We start from the raw sequence: 19,976 nt of genomic DNA, 5'->3' as shown, positions 1-19,976 counted from the left end.
CTCTCCTACATGTAAAAATCAATGCTAGAAAATTACTAAGAACCCCCAAACATATGTTTTTTTAGCAGACACCCTAGGGAATAAAATGGCAGTTATTGCAACTTTTTATCTTGCACAGTATTTACGCAATAATTTTTCAAACCCCTTTTTGGGGGGGGGGGGGGGAACACAAACTGTTTCATAGTTAGTCAGGTTGAAAAAAGACACAAGTCCATCCAGTTCAACCACAAAAAAAAAAAAAAAAAAAAATTTAATATCATACAATCTCATATAAACACAGTTGATCCAGAGGAAGGCAAAAAACCCCAGCAGAGCATGATCCAATTTGCTAAAGCAGGGGAAAAAAAATCCTTCCTGATCCCCCGAGAGGCAATCGGATTTTCTCCGGATCAACTTTACCTATAAACGTTAGTACCCAGTTATATTATGTACACTTAGGAAATAATCCAGGCCCTTCTTAAAGCAATCCACCGAGCAGGCCAGAACCACCTCTGCAGTCTATTCCATATTTTCACAGATCTTACGGTGAAGAAACCTTTCCGTATTTGGAGATTAAATCTCTTTTCCTCTAGACGTAAAGAGTGCCCCCTTGTCCTCTTTGTTGACTGTAAAGTGAATAACTCGACACAAAGTTCACTATATGGACCCCTTATATATTTGTACATGTTGATCATATCCACCTCTTAAACTCTTCTTATCAAGAGTGAATAAATTCAGTTCCTCTAATCTTTCTTCATAGCTGAGTTCCTCCATGCCTCTTATCAGTTTTGTTATTCTTTAATTCATGAAGGGCAACCAAACAAAAAAGTTAGCCCAATTGTACCCCAATTTTTTGTATAATGTGAAAGATGATGTTATGCTGAGTAAATAGATACCAAACATGTCACGCTTTAAAATTGTGCGCACTCATTGAATGGTGCTAAACTTTGGTACTTAAACATCTCCATAGGCGACGCTATGAAAATTTTTACAGGTGACCAGTTTAGAGTTACAGAGGAGGTCTAGTGCTAGAATTGTTGCACACGCTTTAACACATCCGACGATACTTCACGTGTGGTTTGAACGGCGTTTACATATGTGGGGGGGCTTACATGTGCATTCGCTTCTGAACGCGAGCTACTGGGGACAGGGGCGTTTTACTTTTTTTACTTAATTTTTTTTATTTTTGCACTTTTTATTTTATTGATAATTTTTATTCCTATTACCGTATATACTCGAGTATAAGCCGAGATTTTCAGCCTCTTTTTTGAGGCTGAAAGTGCCCCCCTCGACTTATACTCGAGTCATCGCTGTCTGCCTGCTCGATCAGCGTGTCGAGCAGACAGACAGCGGCCATTCTATAATTCAAAAGCCGCGCCTCCGGCTCCGCCTTCGCCTGTGATAGGCGGAACACTGAATTTCCCAGCAGCCTGTGTTCCGCCTATCACGGACATCGTCTCATCCTCGTACTACGGACGAGGATGAAAGGATGTCCGTGATAGGCGGAACACAGACTGCTGGGAAATTGTGTTCCGCCTATCACAGACAGGGAGGCGCGGCATTTGAACAGGGGAATGGGCGCCGACGAAGAGCGGTGATCCTGGGACGGGACCGGACGGAGGCTCGGCTCGGGACGGGACCGGACGGAGTCTCGGGACGGGACGGGACCGGACGGAGGCTCGGGACCGGACGGGACCGGACGGAGGCTCGGGACGGGACGGGACGGGACGGGACCGGACGGAGGCTCGGCTCGGGACGGGACGGGACCGGACGGAGGCTCGGGACCGGACGGAGGCTCGGGACACAGGTAGGCTGGACACACACACACACACACACGGATGGATGGACACACACACGGGGATGGATGGATGGATGGACACACACACAGGGATGGATGGATGGATGGATGGACACACACACACACACACACACACACACACACAGGGATGGATGGATGGATGGACACACACACAGGGATGGATGGATGGATGGACACACACACACACAGGGATGGATGGACACACACACACACAGGGATGGATGGATGGATGGACACACACACACAGGGATGGACAGGCATATCTCACCCTCGGCTTATACACGAGTCAATAGGTTTCCCAGTTTTTTGGGGGTAAATTGGGGGCCTCGGCTTATACTCGGGTCGGCCTATACTCGAGTATATACGGTACATGGAAAGTAAACATCCCTTGTAATGGGAACGGTGTGCAACAGGTCCTCTTTATGGAGAGATGCGGGGTCAATAAGACCCTACATGTCTCCTCCAGGCTGGAAAGCACGAGTTAAGGAAAAAAAAATAAAAAATTCACTGATCTCATGCTGACAGCCGTGATTGCAGCTTTATTTCCGGGAACCCGGGCGTGATATCATAACGTGACATCATAATGCCTGGGCCTCAGACGGTCACAGAGATGACTAGTGACCATATTGTCACTGGAAATCTCTCTGCTCGTCATCCGGTGGCAGGCGATTCTTTCTCCGGGCCTCCGATGGCACAGGAGAGCCCGGAGAAGCACCGGATGGCGGGGGGGGGGGGGGTTAGACGTACATCCCCTCCCGTCACCTATAATAACGATCAAGTGGTGGAACTGCCGCTATGAGTGTTCTTATCGTGCACAGAAGCGCCGACTGGAAAGGATGAAATCTGAATGATGCCTGTAGTTGCAGGCATCTTTTAGAAATTCCCACTCAATGTCAAGGACGTCATATGACACCCTTAGTATTGAAGTGGTTAAACATCCTGCTGAGTTCCTTCAAAAATAAACTATTAATACTTCTATTTCTGAAAACATTGTTAATTTACAGAATTATCACAAAACTTTTGCATGGTACTGTAACAAAAAAGGTCCATAAAAATAAAAATAAAAAATAAACCACCACACACAACTTAATAAAGTGTAGGGCTTTTGGTGGCACACAAGTTTGACGTTTGTGAACAATGCTACCTTTTGGTACATGTAAAAGGGACTTCAATATGTGAACAGCAACTGCTTTTACTATGGGTCTCATGTTTATTGTTTCATTGCAGCATATATAACGTCTATGTATTTTAACCAGATCAACCCTTTAAAAAAATAAAATAAGCAGAAATTCTTAAATATTCATGCTAAGCGAGTGGGAACATGTAACAAACACTGTACAAAGCAGGTGTTATCCCAAGTTGGCTACAAACGTAAAAATACACTTTGATTCCTCCATGTTATACCTGTAATGTGTCCATTGTGCTCCTTCAGCTCATGAACCTTCACCCACTGGTTCCCATTTTGCTTGTAGATGTGTACCTCATGATTATTGGGGCTTAGTGCAATCTCTGTAAAACAGACAAATCCCAGCACATGACTTTTCTTTCAAAAACATTTAGAAAAAAAAAGCAAATCATTTCATGCACAAAAACACTGTTGGAATCAGACAGGAATAAGTATTATACATCTACACAGCTGTTTGTACAGCCGAACTCAGCCATATTGGTGCCAGGCAGTCTCACATGTTTAAAAGCAAGGAATGTGACACAATTTGAATAGCAGAATGAGTTCTATTCAGCCCACCTGGAATGTACTGAACTTCAAAGATAATATGGTGCCGGCTTGTCTGAAAGAACAAAGGACAGCTGGTGGGGCGTCCGAGATCGAGCCACAAGATGGCAATCCAGTCGGAGCAGTTGCAATTCATGGGCAGACACTGCCCCCCAGAGGTCAAGTATGGCAGGACTGTATGAGGTAATTAGCCTGGGGGAGGAAACGCCCCAGAGACGCTGATTGGTCTACGGGAAAGATAGGATGGGCAATGGGGTGTGGTATGGCTGAGGTATGTTTAACAAAAAGGGTTGCAACCATGAGTTGGGCCTCTCCTCTCACTTCCATCATGAGGCGTAGCTGCGAAGGTCGGATAAGTATGGCTTATATTGTACTTTGATTGTATGCTATGTATTATTGTAACTTCTATTGATACCTTATGCACGCTGTATTATTTCCTTGGGAAATAAATGAGATTTAATTGACCTTAGACCGTGTATTGATTTCATAGCCAATGGTGGTAGTATTGTGATATTAACGAAAACATGTGCTTGGCGTATTGATTGATAGCTAGACTATAGGGATTAGACAAAGTAATACATGACTGATAATAGTAACAATAGATTGAACTGATCAGTTACTTCAAACACTATACTTTGCATCCATTACAATACAGCAAAACTTTTCAAAAGGCTCATCTATACTTTCCAAACAGAATTGACCTTTCCCCCCCCCCCCCCCACAAAAGGCTTTCTTTTGGTGGTATTTGATCATCTCTGCGGTCATTAGCCATGTCTCGTGGACAGGGCCGGTGACAGATCGCACCGCTGCGTGGCCCTGAGATCAGTGCTTCCTGACAGGACTTCATATGATGTCCAGTCAGGATAACAAAGCCACCATCCAGTTGTCAATCTATTGGCTGGGCGGGAACTTGTTAAGCCCTTAGTACATTATATTATGTTGTCTGTGTCCTACTGAGAGTCAAAGGAGACCTCCTGTTTGGCTATGGGACAGGAAGGGAAATCTTCGCAATGAGACAGATGGCAAAAATAAATAAAAAAATCTGACAGGGGGGTACAACCTTCCTTTGCTCTATCCAAAAAGAAAGTGAAAGGCAAAACAGGTTTACTTTAAAGCCAAAAGTACAGGTTTCCTTTCACTGTAGTTTGTTTGGGCCAAGGTGGCCCAAATAAACTATTTCCATTACTAAACGATTCATCTGCTGTAAGCGCTGCGTAATACTGTAGTGGTAACAGCTACACACATTATGCAGCACTGTGTTCCAATAGCAGTACAGGTGACTTCCTGTCTGCTGCTGGAACAAAATCAGCTTGGGATGAATGCTTCTCAGCCACTCAGTAATATACAATGAATACAGGGTTTCTTCTGATTGATCCATGTGGAGACTGAGGGAAGAAGTTAATTAGGGCAGATTAGGGTAATCTAATGGTTAATAAGGGGTTACATAAAAGCAAAAAAACAAAAAAAAAAACCTCTACTTTAATTGAGAAACAAAATCCCTTGTGGGTGATCAATGTACATTGCAGGGATCTTAAACTTTGTTGACCTGTACAGATTTTAGCTCTGAAAAAATAGGATTTTTGTACTCCCTGAAAAATCAGTTTTTCTTTCGTTCACTGACTGAGATGGCTCCATTAATCTTGACCATCGGGTTGTTACGCCACCTTCAGGCAAGGACTAGGCAGAACATGTTATACATGTGAAAAAAACAGAACGTTACAGTTCCGCCCAGGGGGAGGTCCCTCCAGTAACATCCTCTCAGCCAGCTTCCTGCAGCTTCAGGATGTCAACAAGCAGTATAACGTAAACCAATAGAAGGGGAGGGTGCTGCGTCAGTGAACTTCAGAGAAAAGGATTTTACGGCGAATACAAAAATCCTATTTTCTCTTTCGGTCACTGACTGACACAGCACCATTAATCTTGACCATAGGGACGTCCCCAAGCAGTGTCATAACGAGGGGGGGACAGCATAAAAAAAAAAAAAAAAAAAAAAAAAAAAAAACACCTTCATCCACAACCAGAAATGCTCCCTAACAAGGGAGTCCCCACCTTATCTATCCGCATCAGAACTTGCGGTCAACAATGCATTATACTCAAAAGTACTGTATTTAATCGGCGTATAACACGCACCCCAAGTTTAGGAGGGAAGTTTAAAAGGAAAAAAACAAAAAATAAATAAATAAATTACATTAAAATGCCCATAAATGCAGCCTCATCAGTGTTCACCTGCAGCTTTGTCCATCATTCCAGCCTAGCCCAGTTTCCATCTGCAGCCTTGTCCATCATTATAGCCTTGCCCAGTGCCTTTGCAGCCTTGCCAGTCTCTTTGCAGCATTTGCCCGATTTAAATTTGGGGCCGATTGCCGCTGACTGTGAGCAGACAGCAGAGAGGAGCGAGCGGAGCCGAGATGCAGAAAGCCGAGCGTACTTCGACTAGACTCGGCTCTGCTGACAGTCCCACCCATCTCCATTGATTGCGAGAGGAGAGGAGCAAGCGCCGCTGACATACAGAAAGCCGAGTGTACTTCGAATAGACTCGGCTCTGTTCAGTCAAAGGGGGGACTGCGAGAGGGGCCGAGACTAGCCAAAGTACATTTGGCTTTCTGTATGTCAGCGGCGCCCGCTCCTTTCCCAATCAGTGGAGGTGGGTGGGACTGCGAGAGGAGCCAAGTAAAGCTGAGTGCACTTCGGCTTTGTGTATCTCGGCTCCGCTCACTCGTTTCCTTAAAATCAGAGGGAGATCGGCGTATATCGGGCACCCACGATTTTCCCCTGAATTGCAACATTACAAGCATCAATTAGCTTACATCCACTTTGTAGAATTTGGTAAAAGTGTGAAAGGACAACCAAGTCACCGCCTTACACACTAGAGTGACTGACGCTTGATGTCGGAAAGCCCTAGAGGCTCCAATTGCCCTGGTGGAATGGGCTGTGACAGGAAAGGGGGCACCTGCCCCTTCAAGGCATAGGCCTGTACCACAATATGTCTGATCCACCAGGAAATGGTGGCCGACAAAACCGCCATTCCTCTTTTCGGACCAGCTACCGAAACGAACAGAGAATCTGACTTCCGAAAGGGAGCCGTGGCAGACAATTACACCCTTAGGGCCCTGACCATGTCCAGGGAATAAAGGGCCACTTTAGGATGTGTCAATGTCTTCATTGATGTGAAACGCCAAATCCACCTTTGGCAGAAAAGGTTGCGGACACAACACCACCTTATCCTTGTGGATAACCAGGTAGGACGACTTGCAAGACCACCACTTCCTGAGAAAGAGTCAAAGGAATTTCCTGATGTTCAACGGTGGTTTCTGAAGCGCCGATAGCACCAGGTTCAGATCCCATGGGGGTAAAAGGTGTATGCACCGGAGGGGCTACATGCCGGACCCCTTGAATAAAAGTGCCCACAAGAGAGTGAGATGCCGGTGTCGTTGGGGGGGAGGGGGGGGGAAACGCCAAAGCTGATATTAGTCCCTCAATGGTGCTTAAGACCAATTTCTGGTCTACTCCTTGCTGTAGGGACAGCAGGATCCTGGAAACACATGGAGATGTAGGACTTCCAGGTACGATGGTATATCTTCCGAGAAGAAGATTTGTGCCCTCAACCTAGTTGAAATCACAGAGTCCGACAGACCCCGTTTCCTTAGCACCTGGCTCTCAACAGCCAAAAAAAACAGCAATGGTAAAACAGGATGGAGCATCAGACCTTGACACAGAAGGTCCTCTCGCAACGGTAGTCGCCAGGGAGCATCTGCAACCAGGCGTACTAGGTCGGTGCACAAAGGGGCTCCGAGGCCAATCTGGTCCAATCAGTATTATTGAAATCCCCTCGACCTCCACTCTGTGGAGCAGACGTGGTAGTAGCATTAGCATGCCCAAGGATCTCTTATCCTGGATACAAATCTCAGCACCTCCCGATTGCGATGAGAGGCCAGAAGATCCACGTCTGGTGTGCCCCACCGCAGAGACAGCAGCCTGAACACGTCTGGATGCAACTCCCATTCTCATTGGTCCAGCATCTGGTGACTTAGGTAGTCCATCTGCCAGTTTTCTACTCCCGAGATGCAAATGGCCAACAAGGCTGGTACATGTTGCTCTGTCCACTGAAGGATGTGAGCGACCTCCTGTGCTGCAGCGGAGCTTCTTGTTCCTCCTTGCCGATTGACATATGCCACTGCCGTGGCATTGTCTGATGGGATCCTGATCGGACGCCCTCATAGTCTCATCGACCATGTGGACAGGCATAGCCTGATCGCTCGGAGTTCGAGCACACTGATTGGAAACTTGGATTCCTCCCCCGACCAGAGGCCCTGGGTCGACTGTACTCCCAGTACCCCACCCCAGCCTGTCAGGCTGGCGTCTGTTCTGATCACAGTCCAATGTAGAGGTAGGAACGACTTCCAGGACCGAAGCGCCGGGGACCTCAGCCACCAGAGCAGGGAGTCTGACTGGCTCACCCGAATCTGCAGATCCAGGGATAATGGAGATTTGTCCCATTCTGTCAACATCTCCTTCTGCAAAACTCTGGTGTGAAACTGGGCATACGGTACCACCTCGAAGGAGGCCACCATGAGGCCCAGAACTGGCATGCAGAAACGCAGCGTTGACCACCTGCGGGTCATTAATAGTTTTACCGCAGACTTTGAGAGTCTGCAGCTTGTCTGAAGGGAGAAAAAACTCCCACTTCCATGAAGTCCAGCAATAAACCTAGGTACTCCAAGCGCCAAGTTGTTATGAGCACCAACTTTTTTAGGTTCAACAGCCACCCAAATTCTTGCAGGGTTTGCATGGCGATTGCCACATCCTCCTTTAATTCTGAGGCAGAAGCTGCTCTCAGAAAGATCGTCCAGGTAGCCTACAATTGCGATCCCGGGTTGTCGTAACACCAAAATTGGAGCCAATACCTTGGTAAAGACTCGGGGTGCTAAAGCCAAGTCAAAAGGGAGAGCCACAAACTGGTAGTGGGCTTCCCCAACTGCAAATCGTAGAACCCTTGGATGCCTGAGGCATATGGGTATGTGCAGGTACGCACCCTGGATGTCCAAAGATGCCAGGGAGTCCCCTTGATGGAGTGCAGCAACTACCGAGTGAACCGATTCCATTCTGAACCTCTGTACTTTAACAAAGCAATTGAGGCTTTTAGGTCCAAGATTGGACATACCCCTTCCTTATTGAGGACTACAAACAGATTGGAGTAAAACCCCTGGAAACTTTCCGACTCCGGAACAGGCACTATCACCCTGCGGCTTAGCAGGTCCCATACTGCCCCCAATAGGGCCTCCCAGCGAGCCGGGAGTAAGGGTATGCTGGAGGGGAAGAATCTGTTTCGTGGCCAAGAGAGGAACTCTATCTTGTAGCCGGAGAAAATCAGTTCTCAGGCCCATTGGTCGGACAGCCGAGAGGCCCACCGGGCTGCAAACCCCCGAAGGCAACCCACCAACCATATGAAGGGTCCGCCGACCAGCATTTTAGCCAAATCAGGTGCCTCAGCACCACTGCTGACACTGAAGCCCTGGATAGCAGAGGAAGCATATCCAGAGCCGCGTCACAAATGTACTTAAGGCCGTGCACTAAATGGTCTGCTAGTTCCACGCAGACGGGCGTAGCCTGCTGCTTCTCCAAATCGCGGTGCAAAAGTTTTGCCCATTCAGTAAGTGTCTGCGACACAAGTGCTGTGGCCAGTACTGGTCATATTGCTGACCCCCCCCCAACCGTAAACAAGGAACGGGCCACTGCCTCAGCCTTTCTGCCCGTGGGGTCCTACCGGGATTGTGGTTACTTTATTTAACCTGGATACTGGGGGGTCCACGACCGGAGGAGCCGACCATTACAGGGGTAATGCACCGTGCCATGCTTTTTGGGACCGAAAAGGTCCGTTGCGGTCACCCCCATTCCTTGTATATGAACTTATCAAAACAAGTCGGAAACACCGTAGGTGCACAGGCTGGCTTATGAGACCCAAATGGGGCCGCTACTTTGGCAGAAGGACCTGCCGTATCCTGAATCTTCAGTGTATCACGCACAGCTGATAAGTGCTCCAACTAGCGCTTTTCTTGCATGGACCCAGATGGGGACTCATCCTCACTGTCCAATCAGTCCTGATCAGCGTCATCTGAAGCAACAGAGCAGGGGCCACTAGTTTCAGCGGGGCCTGAGTCTGCATCAGAGCTCTCTCCGGAGGACGCTTTCTACCACCTTGCGTCCGCACACCGCCTCCTCCCCGGCAACTAACGTTTTCAGGACCGCCAACAAAGCGTCCAAAGGCACTGCACTGTTTGCAGACGAGGCGGTTGCAATTGCAGGGAGTTCGGAGGGAGTAACATCAGTTTCTGAAGCCATGCTGACCCACCCTGTCTGCCACCCTTGGGGAATTAGGACAGGTGCACAGTTCCACCCTCCTAGCTGCTGCAGACTGAGGGGCCCCCCCATCACAGGACTCACCACCCTAACAGAGTTCTGCACCATTCAGCTACAAGTGCCTGCGTCCTGTGTCAGCTCCCAGGTGTCCCGAGTGAGAAACCGCTGTTCTGAGCATAAAAACCACGCTTGGCTACAACAAAATGGCCACCGGCCACTCAGTAGGAGGGACATAATCACAGGGAAAATGTCCGCCGAACTACAGCAAAATGGCTCCTGACCATGCTTTCCACAGAGGCACACCAACTGTACAAACAACTGTACACAGGGAAAAGACAGTGAAAAAGGCAGCAGAACAGTGCTATTGCGATCAGCATATGTAGACCACCAGACACCCAGGGACACAGCCACCCAGCATAGCCCCCCGCCCCCCATCCAGGTGAGAACCCCCCCTCGGGGAACCCCTGGCTATAGGCACACACACCGCTCAGCAGCCCATCATGCAGAATCCCTCATGGGGGGAGGAAGATAGGGACAGGGAGAGAAGAGAGGGACGCCCGAATCAACCTCCCAGGGAATGCACAGCTGCTCAACCCTGCCGAGGCAGGGACAGCTGTACTTACCATCTGGACAAGCTGGGGACACCCCACCACAGACCCACTCCCAAAGAGTACGGAGTGGCTGCTGTCCACGGCACACTGACACCGACATCAGTAGCCCAGTCATATGTGTGCCCCCGGAGAGTTGCACTCACCGGCCGCCCCTGTAGCCAGAGGGGCATGTCGTGACCGACCCAGTGCGTAGCTATGGTCTGCCAATGCTCGATGGCCAGGCTGGGGAAACTACAAGGATAAGGGTATCCAGCCTGTCACCCAGCCGGCTGCTGATTGTAGATCACAGGATCCAAAAATCTTGCGCAAAAGGCAAACTTCTGCAAAAAAATCCCTGGACCGATGGTCCTGCAGGGTTCCTAGGTCCATCTCCTTCACTAGGCAGAAAAAAAAAATATAACACTGAGCTGCAGGAAGCAGGCTGAGGGGATGTTACTGGAGGGAATGCCCCCTGGGCGGAACTGTAAAGTTCTGTTATTTCACATGTATAACATATTCTGCCTAGTACTCTCCTGAAGTAACAACCCTATGGTCAAGATTAATGGAGCTGTGTCAGTCAGTGAACGAAAGAGAAAAATTGTTTGTTGTATACAGAGTGATTTTTTTCCATTATCAGTTGATGCACTTAAGAGTGTCCTAATGAGGAAAGTTGCAGGGTCTGGATCCCTTTAGAAGTAATTAACCCTATGGGAGTACAGTACAAAAGTTTTAGGCAGGTGTGAAAAAATGCTGTAAAATCAACCACTTCAGCTCCGGAAGGTTTGCCCCCCCCCATGACCAGGCCATTTTTGCGATACAGCACTGCATTACTGTAACTTGACAATTGCACGGGCATGCAACACTGTACCCAAATAAAATGTATGTTTTTTTTCTACAAATAGAGCTTTCATTTGGTGGCAAAATCAAATGTCTTAATTGATTTTATCCAATACATATTTCCCTGTTACATATTTTTGTTAAAAAAAAAAAAAAAGCCAATATGTGTATATTGATTGATTTGTGTCAAACTTATAGCGTCTACAAACTATGGTGTGTATGTATATATATATATATATATATATATATATATATATATATATATATATATATATATATATATATATATATATATATATACACACACACACACACACACACACACACACTTTCTTTTCTTTTCTAGTAATGGTGACTTATAGCGGGACTGCGATATTGCGGTGGACAAATAGGGCACCTGAAACTTTTTGGGGATCACTGACACTAATACAGTGATAAGTGCTAAAAATATATATACACATGGTTACTGTACTAATGACATTGACAAGGAAGGGGTTAACATCAGAGGCAATTAAAGGGTTAAATGTGTCTCTAGGGGGTGATTACTAACTTTGGGGGAGGTGCTTTGACTGGAGGAATGTAAAAATCTGTGTTCTTGCTTGGCAATTGTTAATGCTTTATTATTTTTCATTATATAATTTTCTCACAAATATGGAGTTACCCTTTAACCGACAATGTCCCCCCTTTAATCATCTTAAGAATGAAACAGAGAAAACACAACACTGTTCTGAGCAGTGTTAACATGGGAATGCAGAAATTGCCAGCAAATGCGGTTGGTGGGTAGTTGTGGGGAGGGACAGGGAGTGCTATGCAAGGCATGTGTACTTTGCTTAAATTTTGTTTTTGGGCATACATTGCCCTGGAAGTGATAGCATACATATAAAATAACCAAATTTTATTTATAGAATAAAAAAAAGTGGCTTACGTGTGCGATCTTTATTCCAGGCGTGGCAACTGATAGGTTCAAGTAAGAACTGGTATAATGACATTCTGAATTTATTTCTCAATGAGCTCTACAGCTTTTAAAAAAAGAGAAAAAACATATTTAGAACAAATCAAAATATAAAATTTTAGCCAGTCACAAGAAAATAGCAAGATAATAACTATAGCACAGGGAAAGAACACAAATCGGATTACATCTTTGCTTATGGCATGCTCAGAAGAGTATACAGTAAGATGTAGATAACTTCAAAAAGTCTAATATGGAAATATGTTTTTACACATATATGATTTCTTTGCAGAACAGAAAAAGAAAAAAAGTTAAAGAGGAGCTCCAGTCATTTTTGTGTTTATTAAAAGTCAGCAGCAGCTACAAAAACTGTAGCTGCTGACTTTTAATAAACAGTCACCTGTCCCAGGAACCAGTGATGTGCTCACACGAGCCATCCCTTCTCTCTGTGGTGTTCTGTCGAGAAGTGCCCCCCATGGAATTAGGGCTGCAACTAACGATTATTTTCATAATTGATTAGTTGGCCGATCATTGTTTCGATTAATCGGTTACTAACCTCTAATAAATAAAAAAAAGGTCATTTTGCTGCGATTTGCATTTTTACATATTTTTGTGGCCAATTTGTTGTTGGACAGATTAAAAAACACAAATTGTGTTATTACATACTTTTCTGCAGCTTCTCCATTGAAGTCTATTGAACCAAAAAAACAAAATAGCACCATCTTGCGTTAAAAAAAAAAGTCCTTGTCTTTTCCAAATACGCAGCAGCTGAAAAAGTCATGGATGTGAACATGTCCCATAGGAAACCATGTAAATGAACTGTGTTTCTGCAAAAAGCACCAAAAAACACAGAGGTGTGACCCAGGCCTGAGATGTTTAGTAACATAATGGGGTTAAAAAAACAAAAATTAGTACAAAAAGAGCAAATAATCGCAACTGTAAGCCCTTGTACACATGGTCGGACATTCCGACAACAAAATCTTGTCCGAAACTTGTGTTGCATACACATGGTCGGACAAAGTGGTCGGAAAATCCGATCGTACGCAACGTGATGCCGTTATTTCATTACGATGGGACTACGTTCATGCTAGTAGCCAATAGCTTTGGTCTAGGAATTTGATCTGAGCATGCATGGCACTTTGTCTGATCGGAATTCTCTACACACAATCGGACAAAGTCCGATCGGATCATGTTGTCGGAAAGTTTTATAGCCCAGCTCTAAAACTTTGTCCGTCGGATATTCCGATGGAAACAGTCCAATGGAGCCCACACACTGCCGGATTATCCGACAACACGGTCCGATCAGACATTTTCTGTCGGAATGTCCGACCGTGTGTACAAGGGCTAAGGGGTTCATTTTTTACTATGGGACAGTGAAAGTAATATTTACAGTAGCGATTTGCTCTTTTTGTACTATAAAGGGCTAATTTTAGTTTTTTTTTAACCCCATTATGTTAGTGGCCAATTAATTGATTATGAAAATAGTAATCGATTATTTTCATAATCAATTAATCGATTAGTTGTTTCGGCCCTACATGGAATAGTGCCTGGTATGTACTGCGCATGAGCCATACGGAACAGCACAACAGCTGATTTGCCGATCAGCTGGGCTGACGGAAACAAGGGCGCATGCGCACATTGTAGGAGTTATCTCTCGATGGGAGATACCATTTCACACGCACAATTTAAACTTATAGAAACAGCGGGGGGAGACCGTAGTTCTCAGATTGTGCATCGCTGCTGCTGGAGGGTGGCTAATGGCTGTGTTGAAGAGCTGGTTTTGTCTGTGTTGTAAGCTGCCCTTTAAATAAGGCAAAACCAGATGTTCAACACAGCAAACCCGCCCTGCAACACAGACAAAACCAGTCCATCAGCACACTGTAAAGCCGCCCCGCAACATCGGGCCACAATGTGAGAATTAAGGTCTCCACTCCACTGTTTGTATAGGTTTCAATTGTGTACATGAAATGGTATCTCCCATCGAGAGACGCCTCCCACTATGCGCACTTGCGCCCTGGTCACGTCACTCCAGCTCATCGGCAAAAGTGTGGCTGTCCTGCGCATGATTCGATGGGGGGCACTTCTCGACAGAACATCGGCATCTCAGCTGTGGGTACCCAGCTGTGACAGCTTGAGGCTTCACAGATGGGTGCCCACTGCGCATGCATGACTCGCGCTGCAGCGAATACCGGTCAAAAGTAGGTGCACCCCCCCAAAATGCATGCCAAATATGGCAGGGGATGAGTTCTACTTTAAAGGGATATTAAACTCCACACTTTCAGCAGCTGATTTAATCACTTACTGAGTATGGAGCATCTGTATCTTTAAGGCTCATGCACACAGAGCTTAAAAAAATGCAACGCTTACAGGTGTTGAGCATTTTTTTTTTTTTCAGCCTGTAAAAGCACCTATATGTAATAATACATATAAGGATACTTCTCATTTTAAATTTATATATATATATATATATATATATATATATATATATTTATTAACACACTGCAGTGTTAAAATTGTCTGTAAAAACAAATACAAAGGGGTTGATTTACTAAAACTGAGCAAGCGAAATCTGGTGCAGCTGTGCATAGAAAGCAATCATCTTCCAGGTTTTAGCCCTCGTTCACACCGAGGGCAGGTTTGAAATTGTGCGATTTCAGCTGAACTCGCACAATTTCAAACCAGCATTTCATTTAGACTTTGGGGGCGATTTGAGAGACATCTGTGCGAGTTCATGCACAGATTTCTATTCAAATTGCCCCCGAAGTCACTAAAAGTAGTCCAGGAACTACTTTTGGAAATCAGTGCGGCGCTTCAATGGTCGGCGTCGCGCCAATTCTGACTGTTCCGTTGCCGACAATAGCCAGAGATTTGATGTGACGTGAACAAGCTGAAGTTAGAAGCTATTTGGCTACCACGCACAGCTGCATAGGATTCCGAGTGCTCCAGTTTTAGTAAATCTCCCCCAGTGTCCAAATATACTGCAGCATTCAAACAAAAAATAGGTTCTCAGTGCAGAAATGAATACAAAGTGGTAAATTGACTAAAACTGGAGAGTAAATAAACATTTTGGCCAATAAAATGCATTAATGCTCAAACACTAGATGCATCTAAATGCATGTGCATAAGTAGATTTTTCTGCCAGGCGTTCTGGTGTTCACAGGGGCTTAAACAGACCCCCTGTGTGCATGAGGCCCCAAAGGCCCTAATCCTTGCATATGTTCTGGTTTAAGCTGGTGCCTTGCTTACTGCCCCAGATTTCCTGTTACAGTGTGGTTCCTTTTACTTGCAGTGTCCTTTGGAGTCACCCTTGCATACATGAGGTAGAGATGCATCTCCCTACTCCGTGTACATCAATAGAAGCACACAGCCACGTAGTTTCGGATAGGATTAGCTTAGGACTGCACTGTCCAGTGCTCACTCTTTTGTACTGTGAAGACTGGAAGTTCAGGAAAGCAACATTCAGGAGTAGGAACCAAAAACCAAATAGATTATTTAGGAATGTTGATTTTACCTAATGTGTTAAGCCAAAAAAAAAAAAAAAAACACTGAGGGTTAAATACAATGTTAAAAATTAGGGGTAAAAGCGATGGGATTTTGAAAGAATCTGACACTTGTTCCTGAATATGCAAAAGCTGATCCCCGCTCGTTCGTCCACACCCCCTTTCCTAGCCGGTTGGGTAGCGTGCTTGGATAAGGGTCTTATATGGACCTGGGGGGGCCCCACGCCGTTTTTTTTCGGCGTAGGGATTCCCCTTTAAGTCCATACCAGGTAATGGGACCAGTGACGCCTTCTTCGCTGGTCCCGGCTACCTGGAGCCGCGCTCAAAATGAGTGGACTTTCCTCCGGGCGGGAAAAGTCCGTTCATTTCAAAAGTACGGTGGACTAGCACACACACGGCTCGATTGTCCGCCGAAATGCAAATCCGGCGGACAGATTGATGTGCAAAACTACAATCATAGTCTGCCGGACTTTTGGGTAAAAAAAGTCAGCCGGAGCCCACACACGGGCGGATTTTTCCACCGGATTGTTTGATGTGTGTACGGGGCTTTAGCTGAAGCTGATAAGACTGACAACGGCAAATTCTAAATAATCGGCACAAGTAAATACTATGAAATAAAACAAGTCTGCTATGAACAGGGAAGCAGGGTTACCATAGAAATGTTGGATTGAGAAGGAGGCTTGGTTAACAGTACAGGAAGTGCTCAATGTAAGGGCAGAAATACACTCCACTGTGGACCCTGGAGACAAGTTTTTTAAAGTTTCTTCAAACAGTAAGTAATATGCGATTTGGGCTGGATTACAGTGGTTATAGTTTGATAATTACTTATTATAATGGACTAAATGAAAATAAGCTTCAGAGTGGGAGAGTTTACTACCTCTTTAAAGTGTAATTACAGAGCATTACCATTCAAATCAATGGAGGTGGCTGGCAATCGTCAATGCCTCATGAAAGCAACTTCATCTTTCCATCTAATAAATCTTCTGCCCTTTTTGCTTTAAATTTTGATAGTAATTTTTTTCTGTCTGCCAGTAAATACCATATACAGCCCACTTCCTGTTTCTTGTCTGGTAAAAAGCCTAGGCATACGACATCATTCACAACTCTCACTCACTCTTCTGAGAGTTTGCGGGGGGAGGGCGATGGGGGTGGGGGGATAGGGAGGGAAGTCATAAGAGGGCCAATGAAAGCTGCACGTGTACCTCTGTAAATCCAGGAAGTAAACAGGCAGCAGCTTCAGCTGCCCACAGATGAAATGGTTGCAGCCAGACTCAGTGAACGGAGATTTCTGCAGCATCTTTGGCATGTACACAATAATATATATATATATATATATATATATATATATATATATATATATATAAAATAATATGCAAAGTGGTTGGAGGGAAGCTTCAGAATGGCAAAGATGTTATTACAGATTATGTAAGCAGTCTTCAGTTCCTCTTTAATTTTTTAACACGATGTTCCCGCTCTTGTGTGAGCATCACTGTGTGGTGCCATTGTAATATCCCTGGCAGGTGTTGAAGGGTGGTTATGAGGCTTTAAAAATGCTTAATAAATGCTGCATTAACACAGGGTATTGACACGTGTGAACGAGCCCTAAGAAACACAGTGGCTCTCTGCTCTCTATAGACTGCATGTAGCCTCAGCTACATACAGTATACAATGATGTGTTCCGGCTGTGGGATGGGAACTTCCCTTCCCACTGCAGGAACAAAATCGAGCTAGGCTGTGTGGTGCTCAGCTTTTCACAAAGATCTCTGTATTCTATGAATGAATACAAAGCTCCCTCTGATTGGCTGAGTCAAAAGCTTTGTATTCATTCATAGAATACCTAGTGTGTGGAGGTATTCCTATAGATATTAGTCTTCTACTATTGGGTCGGTTCCTGGGCAATGTTCCATCCCCCATTTCCCCTACCCCTCTTCCTGGATCCCCCGCCTTCCTGTACTTTACCACTGATCTACTTCCATGAGTGCTGGTGTCCAAGCCAGTTTGTGAACACACACTTGAGCGACAGTTTGTTACTTCTAAAACTTTGGCCTCATGTACATCTGACATTTTAACCACTTATTTACTGGGCACTTTCAGCGCTGTCACTCTCTGAATGACAATTGCGTGGTCATGCTACAGTTTACCCAAATTAAATTTTTATCTTTTTTCCCCCCCACACATACAGAGCTTTCTTTTGGCGGTATTTAATTGCTGCTGGGTTTTTTATTTGTTGCTAAATAAACGAGGCTGCGTTGATGGGTGGCACTGTGGGCACTAGCAGGCGACACTGGTGGACACAGCTGCGGCTTTCTGAGTGAGGGACAGATGTCCCTCTGACAGAAGCTGGTGATCAGCTATTTTTTTTCCCCTCACACTGACAACGTGAGGAAAAAAATACTGATTACATCACGTGATAAGGGACCGACCCCTTACTCGGATCTGTGATCAGCCGAGTCTCAGCCTCAGTGATCACAGTGCACGCAGGGTCGTGCAGACTGCACTTGATTGGGAGGACATCCATGGACACCCTCCCAGCAATTAAGGCCTGCGCTGCAGCAGTCTTTTGGCTATAGCGCGGGTGGCAAGTAGTTAAAATAAATAAAAACCCACTGCCAGCGTGTCCAGGAGCAGCAGCACTTTGGCAGAGAAAAAACGATTGATGTGTGTAAGCACGCGTTAAGTCTAGGCACATTTAGCATTTATTTCAATGGCCACAATAAATTATTATTCTGGCTAATGAAATGAATTACCGCCCAAGAACATTACATGCCTATACAAGTGGCAAGAGTTTCTTTCTGTCAAAACACTGCTGGCAGGAGGAAAGGTGTCCAGTGTGCATGAGACCCTAAGGCATTCCATGTCCTGTCGGGTCATTCTCTTGCATATGTACATAATATACCTTTATGCTAGGGGCCTGCACCATGTATAAGATGACATTTCTCTATATGCGTGTGCTTGAATAGGCCTATCTCTACATTACCTGTATTTTTTACGACTGATCTGCTTATTATTGATGGACACGTCTCATAAGCCTTAAATAGAGAATTATAAAGAAAAATAAGGCATGGACTAGTGTGTCACGATGTCATTATAAATGTTGCAGTAATGCATAGTAAATTTGTGTGCTTTACAGCGAGAAGGTGTGAAGGGGCTCTTAAAGAGGAGATAAACTCCATGATACTTATTAAACGGTCCAACATCCCTCACAGGGATCTTCTGGGTGCCGGGCTGCAGACGTCTTTCAGGCACACAGATGTTGCGTCGGAACGTAACCTGAGCTATGCTTGCGCAGCTCAGTGTACATTCCAAAAAAGTTAGGTAGCTTTATTTTATTGCAGAAAAGACATTGCATTTTTTTTCTGCAATAAATTGTCTGCTGACAGTTTTTGAAAACTGAACTTTAGTTCCACTTTAAAGAAGTATGGGACTTGGGAAAAAAAATAAATCCATACTTACCTCGGAGCTTCCCCACACTGGTTTTAAGGCCACAAACTGAGCCATCACATGACCGCTATCACTCAGTTCTTGGTCTGCTTGGAGTGGAGTGTGGTGACTCTCAGTCTCTGCCCCTTCAGTGCTCACTAGAGCAGTGGGCTGAGGAGTGGGCAAGAGGAGCTGGCCCTGTCTCCCAGTGGCTTATTTAGAGGCAGAGCAGAATCTTTCCTCAGCCTGGACCGGCTGAGTCACGTCAGCCAACAGGGGGTGTAAACTCGCTGTCAACTAAAAACAGGTCACAGGAGTGCAGAACAAACTGCACTTTTGTGATCCATAGGAGAAGTACAGCCAAAACAGAGGGAATGGGCACAGCTGGCTTTGGCTCTCAGCCACTCTCAGACAGCCAGAGGCAGCTTGTTAATCAGGCATCTGGGTGGATCCTGAGAATATGGTTGGGTTTCTTCCTAGAGCAGCCCTGTGACATCAGCTGACAGGAAGTAACAGCCTGATATTAGTTGCATTTGGGTCACAGGAAAGCACAAGTGTACTCTTGTGACTCACAAAAGAAGTATGGACAAAAAAATGGTTGTAAACATTTGTGTGTGTGTATATATTTTACATACTTGCTCTCTGGAGTAGTTAGGCACAGAGCAGCCCAGTTCCTCCTCTTCTGTGGTCCCCCGCTGATGCTCCTGGCTCCTCCTCTTCTGCAAGTATACACCATAGAAATCTACTTCCTATGGGGTCACTCATGGGCTTGAGCCCAATGACAAGGGAGTGT

General features: G+C 45.5%; 1 protein-coding gene across 2 annotated transcripts in view; it reads right to left on the bottom strand.

Annotated features, from left to right (window-relative positions):
* ARPC1A (actin related protein 2/3 complex subunit 1A) overlaps positions 1-19,976 on the bottom strand; it is a 64,697-nt gene that overhangs the window by 42,743 nt on the left and 1,978 nt on the right. For both annotated transcript variants that reach the window (XM_077448763.1, XM_077448764.1), the window contains exons 2-3: positions 12,240-12,333; positions 3,203-3,307 (exon numbers count right to left, since the gene is read on the bottom strand). In XM_077448763.1, the coding sequence (XP_077304889.1) occupies positions 3,203-3,307; positions 12,240-12,303 (169 nt within the window). In that variant the 5' untranslated portion in view covers positions 12,304-12,333. The remainder of the gene's footprint in view (positions 1-3,202; positions 3,308-12,239; positions 12,334-19,976) is intronic.

Source organism: Lithobates pipiens, unplaced genomic scaffold (assembly GCF_037356315.1).
Source record: "Lithobates pipiens isolate NorthernLeopardFrog02 unplaced genomic scaffold, aLitPip1_a1.2 Scaffold_22, whole genome shotgun sequence".
NCBI lineage: Eukaryota > Metazoa > Chordata > Amphibia > Anura > Ranidae > Lithobates > Lithobates pipiens.
The sequence above is the reverse complement of the archived record's forward strand: the minus strand, read 5'-3'. Positions and strand labels throughout refer to the sequence as shown.